We start from the raw sequence: 20,808 nt of genomic DNA, 5'->3' as shown, positions 1-20,808 counted from the left end.
TCCTCTTCCTTTTTCTGTACGTCTTTCTCGGTTTTCTCTCCTTTTGCAACTTCTGCCGAAGCGTTTGGGGCACACCAGGTGTTTGCAAGGACAGGGTCCGAGGGGAAGGCCACCCCACAGTTCCGTGTCTTGGTTTTTCGGGGCTTGAACTCGACGGCTGGGGGTGGGAGAGGTGGGAGAGGGGGGGGGGAAGCTTTGACGGCCGGCCAACTCTGCGGCCACCACCACGCGAGATGGAAGCGTCCCCAGAGTCCGGTTCTGCAGCGCGCTGGGAGAGAGACAAGCCCGACGTTTTTTTTGCATGATGAAGACTGTTCCTTGTCTTGGCGGTGGATCCTTTGCTATCTTTTTCTCTATCTTTTGACATTTTTTTTCTTTTTTGAAGGCTTTCTTTGTTGACCGCAGGATGTGGTCTGTTTCTAGGTACTCTCTCCAACAACAACCAGAGGACTTCGGCTCGAAGCGGGGTTCAGAGTGACATCTCCAGCCCAAGCTTTCCGGTAGTAACTCCCCCCCGGCAGCGCTTCCGGTAGGGATACACAGAGGACTCCACCAAAGAGCTCAAAGCTCCCGCATAGCAGAAAAGAATTACCTCAGCAGGATCGACCCTGGATGGTTTTGCTTGCTGCCAACTGCTGCGCTTGGAACGTTTCTTTTTAGCGGGGGCTTGACTTGACCTGGTGCTGGGGCCCCAAGTGCGTCGTGGTGATTTGCTTGCCTTGCCTTGCTTGTTGCTCACGGGACTCAAAACGGCAGGGCACAGCATTCATTGATAACAAGAGATGCGGTGTGACTGAGGAGCAGCACAAAAGGTCTTGATGGGGCTGTCCCGTCTCATCACAGAGGAGTCTGTTCTTGTCGGTGCGAAAGCAACAGCAAACCTTGTTCAAAAAGAGGAGCCTAGGGCATTCAGACGAAACATACCGCCAGAAAGTTTGACATGCAGTTCAGCCCCCTTATACGCTACTCTACAACCTGGTGGGAATGGTCTCACCAGCAGCGGCACTTTGCTGAGCCCAGCGGTCCGGGCCAGCCCTTCTTTTTTTTTTGTGTAGCCCGCATGAAACACCCCTTGACAGGTGCTATCGGCAAACAAAACAGGGACAGCCCTGACAATGGGGTGGTTGAAGGGTGACTCGGAGCGGTCTTCGCTGGCGTCTTTGTTGGCTTCCCTCGTGGTGTCTTGTTCCACAAACGACGCCGGCACCGCCCTACTAGCCAGTTCGAGTTACACGAGGGGTAGGGAACGTGGGAGAGATAGGTCTCCTCTCTCTCGCGATATTTTTGCTCCAAAAAAAGAAGAAAATGGCAGTAAAATCCACCCGAATGGACGAGCCAAGTCATGCAGCTTGTTGGCTTCGATTCGTTTCTGCTTTTTCCATTTGTGGTGGAGAGAGAGAGGAGAGGAGAAACCCCCCCCCCCACCCTTTTCAGAACAGCAGCAGTGTCCAACCAGGACCCTGGATTCTGCTGGGTTCTGACCCCATTGGGCCAGTAACCCAGCAAGGTTCTCAATCGCTAGACAAGGGAAAGCTAGTTCACTTTTTTCGTCTCCGCCCCGGCCGGCGCAGGAACGAAGAAAAGGGTTGACGCCAGTTGTAACCGACAGCTTGTGTTTACCAAGAAGACCCAAGACTGTTTATTATGCGGGCTTACGGCAGAAGGAGAGACAAGAAAGTCTGTGCCAAACGGCAGGAAGGAGGACCCTTGAAGACTGATGACAGCAGAAGAAGAAAAAGCAAAGAAACAACACTTTCCTGTCGTTGGCTTGCTGCTCGGTTTCCGTCTGCCGGCGATCAGATACCAACAACCCACACAAGCGATAGGGCGGACAAGGGTTACCATCTACCTAGCCAAGACTGAAAAGGCGGGATCTAGAGGGGGAAAAAGGACGACCAAACATCTTGAGGGTTGGGTGGTATCAGCAGCCGAAAGAGGGTATTTTTTTTCTGTCTTTGTGTTGCTTCTTCGCTTTTCTGTGTTGTAGTCTACGCGGTAGTGCGAGTTGCTATGATGCTGACCGGCCATTGGGACTGGGGACGACAGGGCATTTATAGACGACTCCGGGCCAATTGGATGGACGGCAGTTATTGGGAGGTGATACGTGGTGATCTGACTGGATAGGAAGTGGATAGTTATCTGTCTGGATGGATGGACAGCTGGGTCAAACTCGTATGAGTGAGCGTGCTCCGTAGGAAGGTAACGTACATATGTGTATGTACGGGATAGATCACAAGTGGGTAAACAGCCAAGGTAAGGGGTGTAAGTTGAAGGATTGTAAGCACTGCTCGGACTTACTTCTTTGACATCCATGGAAGTGGGCGGATCTGCAATTCATGCGAAGAGCCTTCGTTGGCTTTGCAGGTCTGGCGGAGCAGGAGGAGCGGCTGAAGGTGATAACGTGATGTTCTTGTTGACAAAGGAAAACAGGGGATGAGGTTCTTCGGATGCTGTCTTCAGGGGCTGTATGTGGTTGCGTAGCTTTTCACGGGAGGTTCCAGTGATGACTTCCTCCTGTCAGCATACAACCATCCTCCTGGCGGAGAAAAAAGAAAGGCAGGGCTGGCTGACGCGGCAGTAGCGGGACGGACGTGGTCCGGCATTGTTCTGTTTGGTGGTGTTGGCTGTGGCAAGTGCCGATCAACAGCCTGCCTACCCGACATCTATCATGGAGTTGCAACATTTTCGCTATAGCTCGCGTATAAGAGGTTGAGATACTCGGGGAAATTCTCCCGGCTGGAGAATCTCACCAATATGCAGGTACGAGAGAAAGTGGTGGCGGGAGTGCAGTGGTGTGGTGAGAAGTGTGGTAAGTGGCACCCGGAACAGGCTGACGCTTTCATGACATGACTTTGCTTGTGTGGTCACAACTCTTCGGATAGTTCTCCATCTCATCGATTCGGTAATTGAGGGATTGGATCATGATGAGGGGGTAAGTAAGATGGGATGTTTAGTAACGAGACGTCTCAGGTTCGCCAATCGTCGGTCTGATCGCTACTATCGGCAACGTTCAACACCATCATCGGCATCACCACCACCAAGTGTGTTGGGAGCTGCCACAAACCTAGCCTTCAATCTCCATATCCCTCCGTTTTTGAAACTTACCCACCGACTCACTGCCTGATTCGCCTGCAGGAATTGATTACCACCCGTACTCTCCCCCACTTCCAAGGGATTCCAAAAAACGCAACGAGACGGCACAGCTTGCAGAACCATGGACTCTCAGCAGAAGCCCGAACAACACGCAGCAGAAATACAACGCAGATGCGGAGTTCTTGTTCTGTGGCTTATGGGGGGTCATGGTATGTATGTATGTATGTACGACAGCAACCAACGGCCAGCACACACTCGCCAACGGCTCGCTCGAGGAGAGATTTGACACGATTCGATCCCCGGATCTTGTTCCGTCCGGGACGGCTTGTGGAATTTTTGGCCAGATGTGTTACCAACTGGGAAATATGAGTGTCAAGTTCATGATTACTTTACTTCTCCAGTATGATGCGGGGGAGAAATGGAGACGGGGACTGATTCATAGTTCGGCAAGTGTCAAGTCTGAGATCTTTGAAGTCTAGACTTTTTGACAGCAGGTCGGCAAAGCAGAGGTGGTATTGGTTTCTCTCACTTGCTTTCTCACGTTATCTCTCGCGTTACTTTTCTGAATTTTTGGAAGTGTCTGTCTTCTGTGAAGACAATTGGAAAGTCTGGTAGAGGTGATTACCACCTCTCCACGCCACTTCGTTTCATCCCGTCCCGTGCCTTCTTTCTCGCAGCTGAAATATCTACTGGAGAAACTCGGGCGTCTGGTTATCAATCAACGGTAGGTGCCTACTCACGATTGCGCTTAAGTTGCAATTGTCTTTCTACTCTTCAACACCTCTTTTACCACTTCTATACCCCATTGGATATATGTACAGCAACCAAACCCCAACGTCTCCTCAACCCACCAGTCCCCAGTCTCTGGAAACGAGACCATGACATGTTTCAGATCTCTTCTCCTCCCTTCCATCTCTCCCCTCCAGTCCCCGCCCAAAAAGGCAAAAGAGCTACCGTCAAAAATCTCGATTGGGCTTCCGGGTAAAATCATATATTTTACCCTTGGTTGACAGCTCTCCGGTACCTCCAATTCCAATTCCTTCAGTGTTGCATTCGCCGGCCGCGCCATACATCGCAGACATGAAATTGTCCAAATCGAGCGAGGCCTGCATACAAGAGCCAGAACCAGACAATTGGAACAAGCGAAAAGGGTGAAATAAACTTCCCACTTTGGGTCTTTTATACATTGAGCTCTTTTCTCTTAAGCATGCATGCATCCCTCGGGAGCTCGGTTACGTAGCGAACCTAGGCGGGAAGCAAAAGGGTTGTGGGTTGGCTGATATCTACACCACCACAACCACACCACTCTACACCACCTACCCATTACGTATAACCACCACCGAATAATCGCACACCTCACCACGGGCCAAAGCTGAAGAAAGGGTTTTGGACCGAAAACTCAAAACTGACGGCTGCTTCTGCGCGACCGGTAGCCGGGGTTCAATGGGGAAACTGTGGAAGAAAAGGAAGGGGGGGGGTATATGATATGAGCTATGATAAGGTGTATAGGAGGGCGTGATAAGATATAGGCAAACGCCGTTTTCACAATCCTAGCTATAAAGAGCATCAATATCAAAACAAAAAGACGTGAAAGATGGCAAGGATTGGCACGGAACCGGAGTGTGAATACGCAACAAAAGAATTCTTGATAGTCAGCGAAAAGGGGTAGAGATGTAAACAAACCCTTCCACAGCAATCAGGGACCTGAGTCTATGCAGTATCATTACAATTTCCATTGTAGCATGAAGCATAGTCTAGAGCGAACAGAAAGAATCTCAAAATCTTAGGCAGTATCAATATGTCAAAAAAATGGAAGAACAAGCAAGCACCAGCAAAATTCTCGCCGCTATAATACAACAACCGCTGGTTGTTTCTCTTTTCCTTTGCCCACCGACTACCAAACTAATGTCACAATGATTATGTTTGTATAGACCCTTTCGCCCTCCTTCCGACCATGACACACTAAACCTACACATCCACAGTAATTATCTTCCCACGCTGGTAATTCCATCTTGGAAGATGGCCGCAAATATTACCAATATGTCAGTAATGCATAAATTACTACTTTCAACCGTAAAAACCTTCTGCCTCAAGGCAGACTCCTCCCCTCCCCTCCCCGTTGACAAGGACCCCTTGCTCTCCGCCAGCCCAGATCAGCCACTCTCGAGAACTAGAAGCCATCATCAGAATCAGGCAGGCCTGAGGTGCAGTAATACTCCCACACAAACTCATCCAGCCAGAAGACTTTCTTGTTGCCATCTTCTTCCTTCGGCTCCCTCAGCTTCGATGACTGATGGACAGCCTCAAATGTGACCAGCTTGATGAATGGAAGCTTCTCTTCCAACAACTTCTTCACCCAGTCCAAGTCCTTGACATAATCCTTGAGAGCTGGGTGTCGTGTCGGGTTGTTCAGTTGCCAGCGGGGCCTGTGCTTGAACTTGTAGCTGATTTGGACATTGTAATACTTCCTGGGCCTGTTCCGTCTGGCCTCCTCTTTCTTCAGCTCCTCCATGGGGGTTCCCTTCAAATCGTCATCTTGCAACTTGTGGTAAATCGGATTGTTGTGGATGTCGATAAAATCGATTCCCGTGCGAGGAATGTGCGGGGGCGACATGAAAGCCAGCAGTTTGTCGAGGAGACAGAATCCCAACTTATTCCGACGATGCTTGGGATCGACCCAGACATGGAGTCTGGCCGTATACCGGCTTGTGCCTTGTCCACTGCCAGCGATGCCTGGCTGCCAAACGCTGGCATAGGCAAACCCAAGGATTTGACCCTTGACAAATCCTTGCCTTGCGGCATCCTGCTCATTGTAAGGGACTTGGGGTTCGTCGGACCACTGAAGATTACCCTCCTTCAAACGCAAACCACGAGCGCTGCCGTAGACGGCGACGATGAAAGGCATTGAGAACTCACGGGAGGTCTGCAAGACCGTTTCCCAATCTTCAGCCGTAGGGGGTTCCGAGTCAACAACCTGAAAGCCACTCCTCATTTCAGCCTCATAGATTTGGCTGACTGCTCTCATATCAACCACTTCGGCGGGGCGTAGGAAGGCCGGAATCTTGGGAACACCCCGATCGTAAGGAGTCATTGCAGTCGCTTCATCCTCCGGCTGGGGCTCAGGCTTGACGTACTCTTCCACTTTCCCCGGCTTGTAGGCCAACTGACGTTCTTGAGCCTTGAGGCCCTTCTTCTTTTTGTACTTGTGTTGCTCAGCAAATCTGCGGTGAATCAGGAGATTGCTGGACCAGTTACGTCGTCGCCAGTCCTCTTCCCCCGTCAGCGCGGAATTCTCGCCTATAATTGTGTCAGGGAAGTGAACAGGCTCCACAAGTAAGCCGGTGTTGGTGTCGACATCGGACTTCCAATGGTCAGGTACCTCATCACGAAGAAATCGAGGCCTCACGTCGTCTGGAACACTCTGGACCCAAGTAGTGACGAAAGGCGTGAGATAATGCTCGGTGTCGAAGTACTCGTCATCATTGTCACGATGGTGAAATGCCTTCGCCCAATTGGTCTGGTAAAATTTACCTTGCCTGTCCACAAAAACATCCCTCTCCAAGGCAATGCAGTTGCGAACGTCACGGGTGCCCGGAAGTTCTTGGACGCCCGTATCGCTGATGTCAATGGTGCTCACCGAGGCGGGAGGGCTATTCTCAGAGCCATGAAAGTTCATGTCGGGACGGGGGATCCTATATGTAGTCTGCGCGGGATCCAGGTTAGACATAGGGCGTACCCTGATGTGGAGAAGGCGTGTACTTACAAGATCTGGAGAGATGTTCTCAGCCTTGAGTGGGAGAATCGCCAAGCGCTCACTCGACGGGCGTTTGGCAGGGGTGTGAGCGAGAGGCATGGGTTGGGCTGTACTAGTAGATACAGGAAGGCTCGCTTTCTCGACTTGGGCAGTCGATGGATTCTGCCTCGAAGTTGAAGCAGCACCTGTTGGCCCAGGCTGGCCAGGCTGGGTGCCCGCAGACACGAATTTCTGACGGAGATGAGGGGCTATATAGCGTCTCGACTGATTTACTTTTGGATCGTAAGGTGAATCGACAGTTGTGCCCCAGTTTCCTCTCGAAGTTGATGGGCCCGGTGCGTCATACCAACCACTTGGAGCTGCTAAAGGGAACCCATAGCTACCAGTGCCCGGTCCAGGCTTAGGGATCACGCGTGACCCGCTCTTCTGAACATTGGCGGCAGATGTCGAATTCTCAATCTTCACAGCGGGAGCCGAACCCCAATCCTCGTCCCAATCAGACTTCAGAGCAGGAGTCGAACCCCAACCGTCGTCCCAATTATTGGGGGCAGCCGGGCCGCAACCATCACCCCAATCGTCGGCATGAGACTGTGACTGGGGAGGGGCCATCGCAATTCTAGCCGACTCCTCGAGGGCCTCTCGTGTAATCGGGGGAACGTGCCACCCATCCTTGTCTCTGTACGGAATACTCGAGACAATACCGGAGGGATTCTCCTGGGAAGCAACCGGCTCTGGGGCATATCCAAGCCCTGTCCTGTCGGTAGGGGCTCGCTGATCGGCAAGGATACGATCAAGAGAGTTGGACTCCTCCTGCTGACCAAGTCTCTTGATTCCATGGCGAGGGTTGAATCTGGCTGCGGCAGCCATGAAGTTGGCGGTCGACTCGATCGAGTCTAGGTTGTGTATCTGGGGCCCCACTTGCTTGTACATGCTGTCGAGCGGACAACAAAGAGTAGAAGTCAGAACGAGAAACCCGTAAGCGATGGGAAGAGATACCTGAGGCGAATAGTCGCAACCGAACAGGAGTGAAGTAGATATCTAGTGACAAGATGGGAGTCACCTGTGTGACTCACGGAGGAGAAAAAGGTGATGAGTTCGGCAACTATGAGCCAGGCGACTTCGTAAGGTGGGAATAACTCTGGCGAAAGGTTGCGACTAGGCAAAGCAGCTGGCACCAGGCAGTTGAGAATTTCTGCAGTGCGAGAGAAGAAGAGGGACGGGTGAGGTAGGAAGAGAAGGCTGAAGGTTTACCTTAGAGGCTTTAGTAATCTGTTGCCGGCAGAGCAGCCCCTCACCTGACAAAAAAGTCTGATGTTAATTCTGACCTGAGGAAGGAGCGGTTGGATGATGAATATTGCTCTCTGCAGGTACGGCCCGTCAAAGAGAAAACCGTACCGACTCTGACAGTGCCAAACCTGGAATCACAACCAATGGGGGCTCGGAGCAAACAAAAGACAGTCAAACAGGAGGAAAGAGCCATTTCTCTTTTGAGGAGCAATATCACCTTGTTGTGTGGTTAGAAGCTCAGTACGTGTCGATTATCTTCAAGGCCGAGCCTCGAAGACATTGCATTCAAACTAGCACCCACACCTTTGCATAATTGTCTCACTGCCTTGAAGTGGTCGTCCCAAGGGTGGTCACGTGCGCAAACCCTCCAAACAATGGGCCACAAAGCTGCGAAAATAGGCATCAGCAATCTCCAAAGAATCAACAAATCCCCAATTTGTGACAAATGACATAGTCTCCCTCTAAAAAACACTGTCCCTTTTTTTCTTGAGGTTTTCTTTGTTGATCTGGCCCAGTTCCGCCAAAGCCTTGAACCCCGCAATTAGCAACTGTTGTTAGGCAACCCACAGGCCAACTGCCATGCTGTCCATTTTGAGGAAGGCAAGGTTGAAGGACAAGGAGCTGCGCATTTTGATGCTGTGAGTGAGGCCGTCCATTGTTTCATCAGCCTGTCCAGTCCACTGAGAAATGGTAGTGGTCTTGACAATGCGGGCAAAACCACCATTGTCAAAAAGATCATGGGCGAGGATATCAACACCGTCAGCCCCACCCTTGGCTTCATCATCAAGACGATTGACTACGAAGGGTAGGTTATGATCATCTTCAAGCGCTAATACATACTGACTGAGTAACTCCTGTCAAGATACAAGTTAAATATTTGTGAGTGGCCCTACCTAACCACACGCCCAAACAACCATCAGCTAACTGTAGCAGGGGATGTCGGCGGTCAAAAGACTCTTCGTTCGTACTGGCGCAACTATTTCGAAAAGACCGACGCCTTGATTTGGGTGGTTGATGCCACAGATCGACTGCGCATTGCCGACTGCAGAGAGGAATTGCATGGGCTTCTTCAGGAAGAGGTCGGTGATTCGAGATCTGTATCGACAGCTAGCTGCTGACATAAGTTGAAAAGCGACTTTCAGGGGCAAGTCTGCTTGTGTTTGCAAATAAGACAGATGTTGAAGGGTGCATGACGGCAGAGGAGCTTAAAGATGTATGCGGCAATGCCACGTCTTCCCATCCCACTGGTGTTATACAGTGTCCAGACTAACTTATGGTCAACTACAGGGACTGAACCTTGATGAGATTCGAACACATCAGTGGAAGATTCTGAGATGTAGCGCTGTCACGGGACAAAACCTGAAAGAAGGTCTGGCTTGGGTTGTGGACGACGCCAAAGCCCGGTTGTTTCTTTACTAAACTCCCCACACATCATAGATCTTCATTTTCGGTAAGAACACGGTTCAAAAATCCAACAATCAACATTTATTCTACCGACCTTGTTTCATTCCATGTCGGTACTTGTTCCAGGATTTCTGGAGGGGCTCGTGATGCACCCCGCCATTGTAACCCAGCGGAGAGGTGGAGAGCCAAACGTCATTGCAGCTGAAATTAGAGTCAAGGAAGAGCCTCCATGATGGTGAGTGTTTTTTAGGCCAGGGGAGAGTTGCCCAGGCAATCTGAGTAAATAAACCAGTCAGCTGGGTGGGCCTACTTCTAAAAAAGCTCTTTTTCAGCCAGCCAACAACATGAGCGATGTCCACTGTCAGCAGGCTACTACGACTCTGATGAAGCCAACAGACCACCAGCAAAAGGATCACAGGCACAGGATCCCACAGCACGTAGAATGTGGTACGGAAGTATGTTTTTGAAACAATGGCTTTTATGTCGAGGTAGCATCCTCGTTGACACTGCCGTTGATGTGGTCAGAGCGCCTCCGGGAGAGCTGCGCAGGGGGCTTTGAGACAAGTTCCGGGCAGCCTATCAGCAGGCGGAGAGTGCTGCAGTGGAGCCACAGGGCCGATGCCAGGTTCCCGTCCCAAGCCTCCATGCGTCCAAAGTGTTGTCCCGTGCTGCCGGTCTGGTTCCTGTTTGAGACCATCAAAAGTGCCCCTCCAGGACCCTACATGCTCTCTTCCTGCTTGTGCCTACCTATTCCTTGAAGCTCTTGAAGTGCGAACACCAGCCCGTCGTGGATTTGGTGATACTGCCCCGGGCCCCGACAGCACAGAGCCGCGCCGAAGCGCTCTCCCTATTGTTTACATCTTTAATCTAATTTCCCCCGTGTGCGTGTCATGCAGACAGGACGACGCCATGTCTGACGAGGTTTCCGACTTTTTGCGGTCAGTCGAGTTGTTGAAGGAGCGACGCGAAGAAGAGGACGAGGCACGCTCGCGAGAACTCGAGGAGAGGATCCTGCAGGAGAAGAGAGAGCGACAGGCCCGACGTGCAGGTACGCAGCCAATCCGTTGTTCTGATTTGACTTCCCACACGCACATCGCCATCCCGCCGACCACCGACCACCCCCCTCCACCGTCCGAACTTGCTCAGCCCACGGGAAGAAACAGCCAGCTAGGACCGCCGTTGTCGTGCTGCTGTGGAATTTCCGACCTCTTGACCCTCGGCGCACTGTGACGTCGCCAAAATCCACCCGCCGGCTCCGAAGTTGAGGTTGTACACACATGCTAGGGAGCTAAACTAACTGTTTTGTTTGTTTTGCTTTCACAGAACGCGCAAGATCGATTTCACCACAAAAGTCTTCCCCAGCCAACACACCATCACCTACCTCGCATCGAATTGGTCTACCGTCGCTTGCCGATGGCACAAGCTTGCCATCGCCTGCATTCGAGCGTTCGGGAAGCCCACTGCCGCGGGGTGTATCATCATTGGATGAGCCTACGGATAGCGTAACCGACTTATCGAGCTCACCAACAAAAGAAAACGAGTTCCCCCTCGACTCCGATATCAAGCGAACGAGTGTCTCTGTAACTTCGCCATCTGTCGGTGTCGCTTCTGCCCGATCTCCCCTTTCGTGGCAAAGAAGGCCTAGGTCACAAACCTCCGATCGGATCAAGATGAGACCATTATCAATGGTGGCTGCTGAGAACGCCGCTCGAAACTCGCCCAACCTCTCCGAACCGGCACCTCCGGCCGAGGAAACCCTCTCTCGAGACCAGATTGCGCAGTCCCTGGCTGGCAAGGACCCCTCCTGGTTTCGGCAGACGGCCGACCCTGGCCGCGGCTCGGGAGCATTCAGGAAGACTCAGGTCGAGGACGAAGACACGGTTGATGTCACTTCATCTGCACGCACCCAGCTTCCCGGCATGTCTCGTCCCTCCGCAACGGACTCCCCAAGGGATAGCCCTCGACCTGAGTCTCAGACTCTGCCCATGCAGCTCGGATCGCCCCTCCCTATCACAAGCGCCCAGCGTCTCGAGCCCCCAATTAGCGATGCATTCGGAGAACCTGACACCCCAACATCTAATCGTCACTCTATCGCATCACCTGGGCGGACATCCCCGGCAAGAACCGGGTCTCCCACCAAAGGAATGGGTGGATTTGTGCAAAGTGCCATGATGAAGCGTTCCGATAGCGTCAAGCGGTGGAGTGTAAATTCTCCAGGGGGCTTGCAACGTGCCGACTCCGTGGTGTCTCCTAGGGCCAGCCCTCGTCCTACTAGCATGCTGTTCAGAGAGGGATCGTCGACCCCCCTTTCAAGACCTACTTCGAGCTATGGAAAAGAGGAGGCAGAGAAGACGGAGACTCAACAGGAAGACCAAAAGGAAGAGAAGGAACTACAGCAAGAGGAGGACATCCCGGCCGGAGCGAAGACCCCAAAACAGCCAAAGGCTGAGCAACAGGAGGAATCTGAAAAAACTACCCCTCCAACAAGCCCTTCAAAGACAATGGATCCCCGGAGATGGAGTCCCACCAAAAGCTCGAGCTGGCTTGAGGCTGCTCTCAACAAACCAGAGTCCCCCAAAGCGAAGCCTGCCCCAACCCCTGCACCAAACCAGCCTGCCTGGATGCTAGAGTTGAACAAGGCCAAGGCGCAAAAAGTGATCAGCGCGAGCGCGGAGCCGCTACGAAGCCCATCCTTCTTGAAGAAGGCTGAAGTGAAGACCGACGGACTTATGAGGTCCACTCCCATGGGAGCCAGTCTGAAACCATCCGCGCTGAGCTCGTTCCCGGCTGTTCCTGCAGTTGCGACGAGCGATAAAGCGCCGGTCAGCGATTTCCGTAACAACCTCAGAAAACCATCACCAACAAACGAGGCCTTTGAGACTACTGCCCCCAGCCTACCAGCCAAGATTAAGCCTGAGGTAGCGTCGAAAAATGATTTCCGCGCCAATCTCAAGCACCGCTCTTCGGCCTTCGATGCTAACAAGTCATCAGAAGCCGTAGATGAGCTCAAGACTGTGTTTGGAAGCCTGCGCAGGACCAAGACACAGAATTACGTGGCTCCAGATGAACTCAAGGACAACATTGTAAGAGGCAAGAGAGGCTTGAGCATCACTGGCGGACCCAAAAAGACGGAGCGTGTGGACGAGTTCAAAGACGCTATCCTAAAGAAAAAAGAGGATTTCAAAAAGGCACAAGAAGAAGGGCGGGGTGTCACAAGAGAACTTAGCTCTGCATCCGAAAAGTCATTTCCCGAGGGCCTGGTCAAAAAGTTGGAGCTCAACCGAACTGGTACTTTCTCCAAGCCTTCCCCTCCGGAATTACCTCAGGCATCCCCTGGGCTTGCCAGCTCAAATCGCACCAGCTATTTCTCCCCCAAGCCAGAAATCTCCTCATCAACAACCTCGAAATTTTCTCCAGAAGCTGAGCCAACAACGGCTACAAAACAAACGACACTGCCCGGGAGGCTTAGTGGCCGAAGTGGGGGCAGTGTTGGAGGGTTAGCAGAGAGATTCAATCCTGCTTTGGCAGGCCTCATAGCAAGAGGTCCGCTAGGAGCTTCGGGCCCAGCCAAGAGCCCAGAGGCGTCTGCTAGCTCTGACTCCGGAGAAGCTGCGGCAACAGAAGAACCCACAAAGCCTGGGCCTCAGCTGACTCATATGACAAAGGGTAGAGCCCGTGGTCCTAAGAGGAAGGCCCCGTCCAGTATTGCAAAGGCCGTTGAGCAACCTGTAGAGAAGCAATCGTCTGCCGACTTGAACAAGGAAGCTGCCACCGCTCCGCCCCCGGCCAAGCCAGTCACTTCTCCCAAGCCTTCCAGATTCGCTAGCTCTGCGACGGCCGAGAACGACACCGCAGCCTCGAAGACCGAGAAGCAAGTGACATCCCCGAAGCCGGACAGGTTTTCTGGCTCCAAGACAGACAGTGAGTCGGTTGCGGAACGGCGTAAGTCGTTCATTCTGCAGAGGCGAAAGTCTGTTGCAGAGGTCATTGCACTCGTTGATTCCTCCAGCCGGGCTTCGAAAGTGGAAGCTGAGCCTACCGGCCAACCCATCTCTCTGGTTGGATCTCCTTCTGTTAAAACCAGAGCCCGGTCGCCGACCAAGGTGCATGAACAGGTGGCAGCACTCGCGGCATTGAGTCAACAAGCATCAAAGCCTGCCGAGGATGAGGCTCCACCGGCCTCTGCTCCCATCAGAAACCGCCCTCGATCCACCACCAAAGTTCATGAACAGGCTGCAGCGCTTGCAGCCCTTGCTGCTAAGGGTCAGCAAGCTGCCGAAGAACCAGCAGCTGTGTCTACTCCTGTCAGAACCCGCTCCCGTTCTCCAACCAAGGTGTTTGACCAGGTAGTTGCCCTTGCGGCCAAGAACCAGGCCTTGGGTGCCGCTGAGGAGGACGCTACACCCGCACCGTCAAGCCCAAAGAAGCTCGATATGAAGAGGATCTCCAAGTTTATGGATCAGCAAGACCAGGCCACTATCTTGCCCGAGCCTGTGAAGTCACGACCCGCTTCACCTGCCAAAGAGAGCTTCACCGCCGTTGCAAGCCCGCAACCCGAGCCTCTCGCTTTGCGGTCGTCCTCACCGTCCAAGGACCGCTTCTCGGGCCTGGCTAGTCCCTCGGCCGGAAAGCAGTTGTTGAGCGAAAGGCCCCAGCTCGAGCCATCAGCGCCCATCAAGAGCACCCCCCCAGTGCTTGGTGGCGGAGTCGGCTTGGGCTTGACACAGTCGGACGTGGCCCCAAAGCCACCTCGAAAAGACACCAAAGAATTCGAGAGACCACCTAGAGTGCCCCCCAAGGGCGCTAGGCCTCTTCCCGAGCCTCCCGCGGTCACATCTACGCCTCCTCGGACGGTCGCGTCCCCCCCACCTCTTGTACAATCCCCTTCTTTCCGGTCTCCTACGAAGCATGCTTCGGATGTTTCGTCTATGCTTACCGATTTCTTTGGCTCAGAGCGTCCTCGGCGAAAGTACACTACCGACGCGGCCGAGATTCTCGTAAAGCGGCCGGTATCGACCGCGCCCGTTCGCACTCAGCTGGCTCAGCTTTTCCAACTGACCCCAGAGGGCAAAAAGATACCTGTGCCGCCACATCACGAACGGGTCTTGTTCGAGCGTGAGATGTACATTTGCCCCCACTCTTTCATTGACAGCACTGGGAGGAACGTGAATGAAATTTACTTTTGGGCTGGCGACGAGGTTCCCTCGCCTGTCGTGGAGGATACGTACCTCTTTGCGGCGAGGGAAGCTCGCTCCTTTGGCGGCAAGCTCATCAAATTAACACAGGGCAAGGAGAGCTCCGAATTTCTGCAGGCTCTCGGCGGCATTATCATTGTTCGACGTGGATCAAGCAACAAATACGACTCGCTTGCGCCGCATATGCTCTGTGGCAGGCGGTACCACGGCCAGGTTGCGTTCGATGAGGTTGATTTCTCGCCTCTGAGTCTGTGCTCTGGCTTTCCTTATCTGATCACCCATGAAGGCAAGTGTACTCTCTGGAAGGGCAAAGGCAGTGACATGGAGGAGTTGGGTTGTGCGAGATTGGTGGGCATGGAGTTTGCGTTGTCGGGCGATCTGGCCGAGGTCGACGAGGGCTATGAGACTCCGAGATTCTGGGCTCTCTTTGGGGCAGGGGCCACCACCAACACGCGGCCTATCTCGGCGGATCACTGGAGGCTGAAGACGAATTATGGCAGATACAGCAACAGGCTGTTTGTTGCCAATGCCGATGCCTCCAGCAGCACACAGGTATGATTATGCTTTGGTTTGAATCGCTGGATTACCATGCTAACATAGCTCCAGATCGAGGAACTGTCACCCTTTAGCCAAACAGACCTATCGCCATCCAAGATCTACGTCCTCGACGCCTTTTTCGAAATCTACATCATCGTCGGAGGCAAGTCGCAGTCACAATACGCCGCCTTCCACATCGCGCTGGACTTTGCTCAAGAATACGCCATACTTGCCGCCGGCATGGAGGACAGACCGTTTGTCCCTGTTGCCACCGTCGTGTTGGAGGGTATCCCAAGAGACTTGAAAGCCGTGTTCAGAAAGTGGAGAGACAGCGCCAGTCCCACCAGGACGGTTGTGCCCTCACAGCAACAGCAACAACAACAGTCAGCTGGTGAGCCGCAAAGAAGCAGCAGCTCGGGAAGTAACAAGGGTGGCGGGTTGAGGAGAGCGAGGAGCTTGAAGATTGTGCCTTTGAATGTGGCGTTGAAGGCGGTGGCGGAGAATTAATGGAGTGGAGGAAGGGTAAAACGTAATTATTTTATTGGGAGGGAAGAAAGAGCTTTGCTTTTATACATTCTGTTAGTTGTTTGTTCTATTGTGGAATAATTTAGAGGGGTCGCTGGTGGTTCGACTCGGTTTTCTGTTTCGTCCTCCATGCCAGGCATTCTGCTGAGTTGGCGGGTTCGGTGTTTGTATCAGCATTAGATGTAGGAGGGTCTTGCCTTTGCTGGTGTTTAGATTGAGCAAGCAAGCGGGTGATATCCTGGTTTTGGGAGGGGATCAAAAAGGGCTAGATGGAGAGGGAAGAGGCAGCCAGGATTATACTTGATATATGATGTACAAAGTTGAATAATTGTTCTTGATTGTTTGTCTCTGCCCTCTTATGCGAGTGACTGTCCCTAAACATATCAAATCTGCCAAATGCGCCGAAAACCAAATCATCCCAGTCTCTAAAAGTTGCGCCTGCATATGCGCTGGTATCTTTGCCCTGTGTCCCAAACGCCAAAAAATATCACCCAATATTCTGAGCATCTCCCCCACTCGACAACCGCTACTCCTTGAGCCATTCCCATCTCATCCCTTCGCATCACCTCCCCTCCGTCTTCCCCTCCTCATCTCCCAACAGAACCGGCCCCTTCCCTCCCGTCTCCTCCACCACCCTCATCGCATCCTCCTTCACCTCAGGCATAGCCGCCGCCATCTCTCTCGCGAGGACATCCCTGAAATCTCGAAAGGCGTGCATCTTGCCTCTGGTGAGATGGTTCAACCTCCTGACCAGCTCGACGAATTCTCTGGTGTAGATGTCGGGGTTTCGCCCGTTTTCGACGTATTCCATGAGGGGAGGGGTATGCCGGGCACGGCGGAGGGGGGGAGGGCGTTGGCTAGGCGGGAGACTTTGAGGAGGGAGTCGTCTAGGGCTGTAAGGTCGGATGCTAGGACCGGGGCGGAGGGGCGGCCGGCGGAGTCGTAGAGGGAGATGTTGGTTAGGGTTTGGAAGAGGAGGGTTAGGGTTGTTGAGACGGAGTCTGTAAGAGAAAGGGGGGTTAGTAAATGGGACGGGAGGGGGGAAGGGAAGGGAAAGGGAAAGGGGGGTCACCTTGGACTTGGGGGAGGTCGGAGGTTACAGGTGCCATCTTGGCCAAATGGGAAGTGGTGTGGTCGAGCGGAAAATAGGTGGGTTAAAAGACGGGTGGAGAGTTGAGAGAGTGGTGGGAGTTGATGTTGATTGATTTGGACAGTGGGAAAGGGGAAAAGCTTGGTTGCGCGACGTTGTTTGTGGTGGGTGTACTCGAAAGTAAGTTGGTGACGATCTCTGGAATGAGTTGAGAGAGAGGCTGGACGCTGTCAGTGAACAATGATGCGCGTGCGCGCCGGGTAGGGCGAGCTGCTGTGGGGACGCCCAGCCTTGCGTTTTTAGCGGGTCTGAGCGGCGAGCTACAGTGGAGACTGATCTTTGAATTCGAGGTGAGGAACCTTTTCCAAAACGAGCTCACAACTTGTCGCATTCAATTTGCGGTTCCTGAATAAGAAGACTCAGTGCATTCAAAAAGAGGTTTTTTCTTTTTCATTGCCCCGTTTGCAATTTGGAAAGCAATTGGTAGCAAATTCCAGGTATAGGTCTTATCACCCACACCCAACCATCTTATCGCCCCACCGCCCGGCAGAAAAAGTTCCCTGTCCCAAATTTTTGAACAACTCGGCCCCACCAGCAATTGACCTTGCAGTAACAAGTCTTTCGCAGCATCTCCAAACACTGTTCCGACCAAGCCAAAACCGGGCAAAAAAAAATCCAATCTCACACCCCCAAAATGGCGCCCGTTCAAAAGAAGAGAAAAACCGTCGACGACGACTTCATCCTCACCATCTCCGACAATGAGGAAATCCCAAACGAGGAGGAGGACGTCGAGGTTGCCGCCGCCTCCGCTCGGCCAAAAAAGAAGACCAAGACTGTGAAGAAGGAGAAAAAGGGCAAGAAGGGGAAGAAGCAACAACGACAGGAGGGGGAGGATGAGGAAGAAGAGGAGGAGAATGACGACAAGGAGGCTGTTTGGGATGATGGCGCTATGGATTCCGACTTTGAGTTTGCGCTCGAAGGTGTGAACGACTTTGGGGAAGAATTCGACGGCGCGTGGGGTTTTGACGATGCGAAGAAGAATATGCTCAAGGGGGGCGAGAATAAGGTTATGGTTGATTTGGATGCTATCATTGAGAGGAGGAGGGCGAAGAAGGAGGCCAAGGCTGGGAAGAAGAAGGAGGAGGAGGAGGAGGAAGTGGAAGAGGAGGGTGAGGAGATGGCGGAAGTGGACCTTGACGACGATGATGATGAGGTGTTGGCGGAGGATGGCTTTGGTATGGGCGTGGGGTCTGATGTCGAGGAGGAGGAAGAGGAGGAGCCAAAAGACGGTTCCGATTCTGAGGATGAGGACGAGGAGAAGGATGGCGAGGCCGACGACGACGACGATGCTACTTCGGACAATGACTCGGTCGCGACACCCATCAATCACCCCGACGACGAGAAAGACTCCGAATCCGAAGACGATGAAGAAGATGCCGAGGAGGCTGCTAAGAGGAAAGAGTTCTTTGCCGATGAGGGCGACGTCAAGCAAGAAAAGGGCGTCCACAGTTCCTTCCTCGAGATGTCGCTTTCCCGTCCTATTCTCAAGGGTCTGAACTCGGTCGGATTCACAAAGCCCACGCCAATTCAGTCCAAGACAATACCAATCGCGCTCATGGGCAAGGATGTTGTCGGTGGTGCCGTGACTGGTTCCGGTAAAACGGGTGCCTTCCTCGTACCCATTCTCGAGCGTCTCCTCTACCGGTCAAAGAAGGTTGCGACAACCAGAGTCGTCATTTTGGCGCCAACGCGTGAATTGGCCATTCAGTGCCACGCTGTCGGTGTCAAGCTGGCATCGCACACAGACATCAAGTTCTGTCTGGCTGTTGGTGGTCTTAGTTTGAAGGTTCAAGAACAGGAGCTGCGCCTGAGACCTGATGTGGTCATCGCCACCCCTGGTCGTTTCATTGATCATATGCGCAACTCTGCCAGCTTTGCTGTTGAGACTGTCGAGATTCTGGTGCTTGATGAGGCCGACAGAATGCTCGAAGACGGGTTCGCGGATGAACTGAACGAAATTCTCACCACCCTCCCCAAGTCGAGGCAAACAATGCTCTTCTCGGCCACCATGACATCGTCCGTTGACAGGCTCATTCGTGCCGGTCTCAACAAGCCTGTCCGCATCCAGGTTGATTCTCAAAAGAAGACTGCCAGCAACCTCAGACAAGAGTTTGTGCGGTTGCGACCGGGCCGTGAGAAGAAGCGTATGGGATACCTGGTACACATTTGCAAGACCCTTTACACAGAGCGCGTCATTATTTTCTTCAGGCAAAAGAAGATTGCGCACGAGACTCGCATCATCTTTGGTCTTTTAGGCATGAGCTGCGCAGAGCTTCACGGCAGCATGAACCAAGCACAGGTATGTTCTCTTCTTGGTCTTGACTAACATCATGATACTGATAGATCGCAGCGTATCGCTAGTGTTGAAGCATTCAGAGACGGCAAGGTCAATTTCCTTTTAGCTACAGATTTGGCCTCTCGTGGTTTGGATATCAAGGGTGTTGACACTGTCATCAACTACGAGGCCCCTCAAAACTTGGAAATCTACATCCATCGTATCGGTCGTACTGCCCGTGCGGGCCGTAGCGGTGTTGCCCTCACGCTGGCAGCCGAGCCCGACCGCAAGGTTGTCAAGGCGGCTGTAAGGGCCGGCAAGGCTCAGGGCGCAAAGATTACCAGCAGAATCATCGAGGCAAATGATGCCGACAAGTGGCAAGATCAGATTGACGAGATGGAGGGCGAGATCAAGGAGATCATGCAGGAAGAGAAGGAGGAGAAGCAACTTCAACAAGTGGAGATGCAGGTCAAGAAGGGTGAGAACATGATCAAGTACGAAGAGGAGATCGCCTCGCGACCCAAGCGTACATGGTTCGAGACCCAGGATGACAAGAGAGCCGCCAAACTTGCGGGCCGCGAAGAGCTCAACGGCATAAGGGAACAGCTCAAGAAGAAGAGCCAAGGCAAGCTGAGCAACAAGGATAAGAAGAAGCTCGATGCCAAGCAAGAAATGAAGGAAGGCAGGACATGGAAGAAGGGCAAGGAAGAGAGAGCTGGAAAGGGGGCGGTCCTGAACCTTTCCAAGGTGAAGAAGCCCAAGACGAAGGGGCCGGCTGGCAAGAAGTCGTTCAAGAGGAGGTAGAGGTCACAGTGATATCCCGTTAGCAGCAGTGTAATACAACATTTGGCGATTTTTCAGGACTGCGAGAGAGTTCCCGTTCATTGTTCACGTCAGCGGGCGCTGTGTGTGTGGCTCGTGCCCCAAGTAGCTCACAGTTGAGTGGTCGCCTAGCTCAGTGACGTAATTCGCAGCAATTGAGCTCCAAAGTCGGGCAACACTCCAGCTTTTACCACGTCTGGACATTGTTTGGAAACCCCAGCATTGTTTGGGCATTTGTTGAGACTGGTCTTTTGTCAAGAATTAAACCCGAGTCAATAGACACCAAGGGCTCTACTCGCCTTTTCTTTTCGCTGGTCGCAAAGTTCCCCGCATCACCCCACGATCTCAGCTCTCCAAGTTTTCCTGGTCCCCTATCCTACCGTCAGCCTTTCACAGGGTTTTTTTTCTTACAGTCACGTCCGCTCGAGTGTGACGCCGGACTTCCTCTACAAACATCCTTTACAATCATATTAGCAAACGTGGCTCCCAGCTTCAAACGTCTTTTCAATCTTCTGTCGAAGGTCCCGCCAAGGGCACCTTCAGACAACAACTCCTCACTTTTGCGCCAGCTTTCTCCCTTCTACGCCCTCCGCAAGCGCTTTCAAGGGCGCCTTCTCGACTTTCGCCTAAACAGACATCCACGATATAAGCAGAGCGCGCAGAGTCGGATATATAGATTTCTTGCCGAACGACAGCGGAAGCGCCTGGAGCAAAGGAGGCTGGTGGACATTGTTCGTCGCCAATTCCAACTCGGCGCAAAACCCAC

General features: G+C 52.8%; 5 protein-coding genes across 5 annotated transcripts; 3 read left to right on the top strand and 2 right to left on the bottom strand.

Annotated features, from left to right (window-relative positions):
• Positions 1-4,939: 4,939 nt before the first annotated feature.
• QC764_702690 (uncharacterized protein) lies at positions 4,940-8,548 on the bottom strand. Its single transcript, XM_062949929.1, has 4 exons — positions 8,173-8,548; positions 7,844-8,098; positions 6,857-7,778; positions 4,940-6,796 (listed from the first exon to the last, which is right to left on the bottom strand). Exons 3-4 carry the CDS (start codon positions 7,775-7,777, stop codon positions 5,264-5,266), a joined length of 2,454 nt encoding a protein of 817 aa, XP_062796024.1. The 5' UTR covers position 7,778; positions 7,844-8,098; positions 8,173-8,548; the 3' UTR covers positions 4,940-5,263.
• ARL2 (ADP-ribosylation factor-like protein 2) lies at positions 8,528-9,631 on the top strand. The gene is made up of 6 exons (XM_062949930.1): positions 8,528-8,772; positions 8,829-8,939; positions 8,997-9,013; positions 9,068-9,213; positions 9,267-9,347; positions 9,422-9,631. The coding sequence occupies exons 1-6, from the start codon at positions 8,714-8,716 to the stop codon at positions 9,551-9,553; spliced, it is 546 nt and encodes a 181-aa protein (XP_062796023.1). The 5' UTR covers positions 8,528-8,713; the 3' UTR covers positions 9,554-9,631.
• Positions 9,632-10,009: 378 nt separating this feature from the next.
• QC764_702710 (uncharacterized protein) lies at positions 10,010-16,132 on the top strand. The gene is made up of 3 exons (XM_062949931.1): positions 10,010-10,586; positions 10,862-15,285; positions 15,340-16,132. The coding sequence occupies exons 1-3, from the start codon at positions 10,157-10,159 to the stop codon at positions 15,775-15,777; spliced, it is 5,292 nt and encodes a 1,763-aa protein (XP_062796022.1). The 5' UTR covers positions 10,010-10,156; the 3' UTR covers positions 15,778-16,132.
• Positions 16,133-16,357: 225 nt separating this feature from the next.
• Positions 16,358-18,527, bottom strand: NUT2 (RNA polymerase II mediator complex subunit; the record flags this gene model as incomplete). Its single annotated transcript, XM_062949932.1, is given in 3 exon segments — positions 16,358-16,541; positions 16,547-16,796; positions 16,868-18,527. Coding segments are annotated over 3 exon segments (471 nt in total). The 5' UTR covers positions 16,905-18,527.
• On the top strand, positions 16,905-20,024 carry DRS1 (nucleolar DEAD-box protein required for synthesis of 60S ribosomal subunit; the record flags this gene model as incomplete). The annotated part of the gene is made up of 2 exons (XM_062949933.1): positions 16,905-19,244; positions 19,296-20,024. Exons 1-2 carry the CDS (start codon positions 17,580-17,582, stop codon positions 20,022-20,024), a joined length of 2,394 nt encoding a protein of 797 aa, XP_062796020.1. The 5' UTR covers positions 16,905-17,579.
• Positions 20,025-20,808: the final 784 nt, after the last annotated feature.

The sequence above is a fragment of the Podospora pseudoanserina genome, assembly GCF_035222485.1.
Source record: "Podospora pseudoanserina strain CBS 124.78 chromosome 7 map unlocalized CBS124.78p_7.2, whole genome shotgun sequence".
Taxonomy (NCBI): domain Eukaryota; kingdom Fungi; phylum Ascomycota; class Sordariomycetes; order Sordariales; family Podosporaceae; genus Podospora; species Podospora pseudoanserina.
The sequence above is the reverse complement of the archived record's forward strand: the minus strand, read 5'-3'. Positions and strand labels throughout refer to the sequence as shown.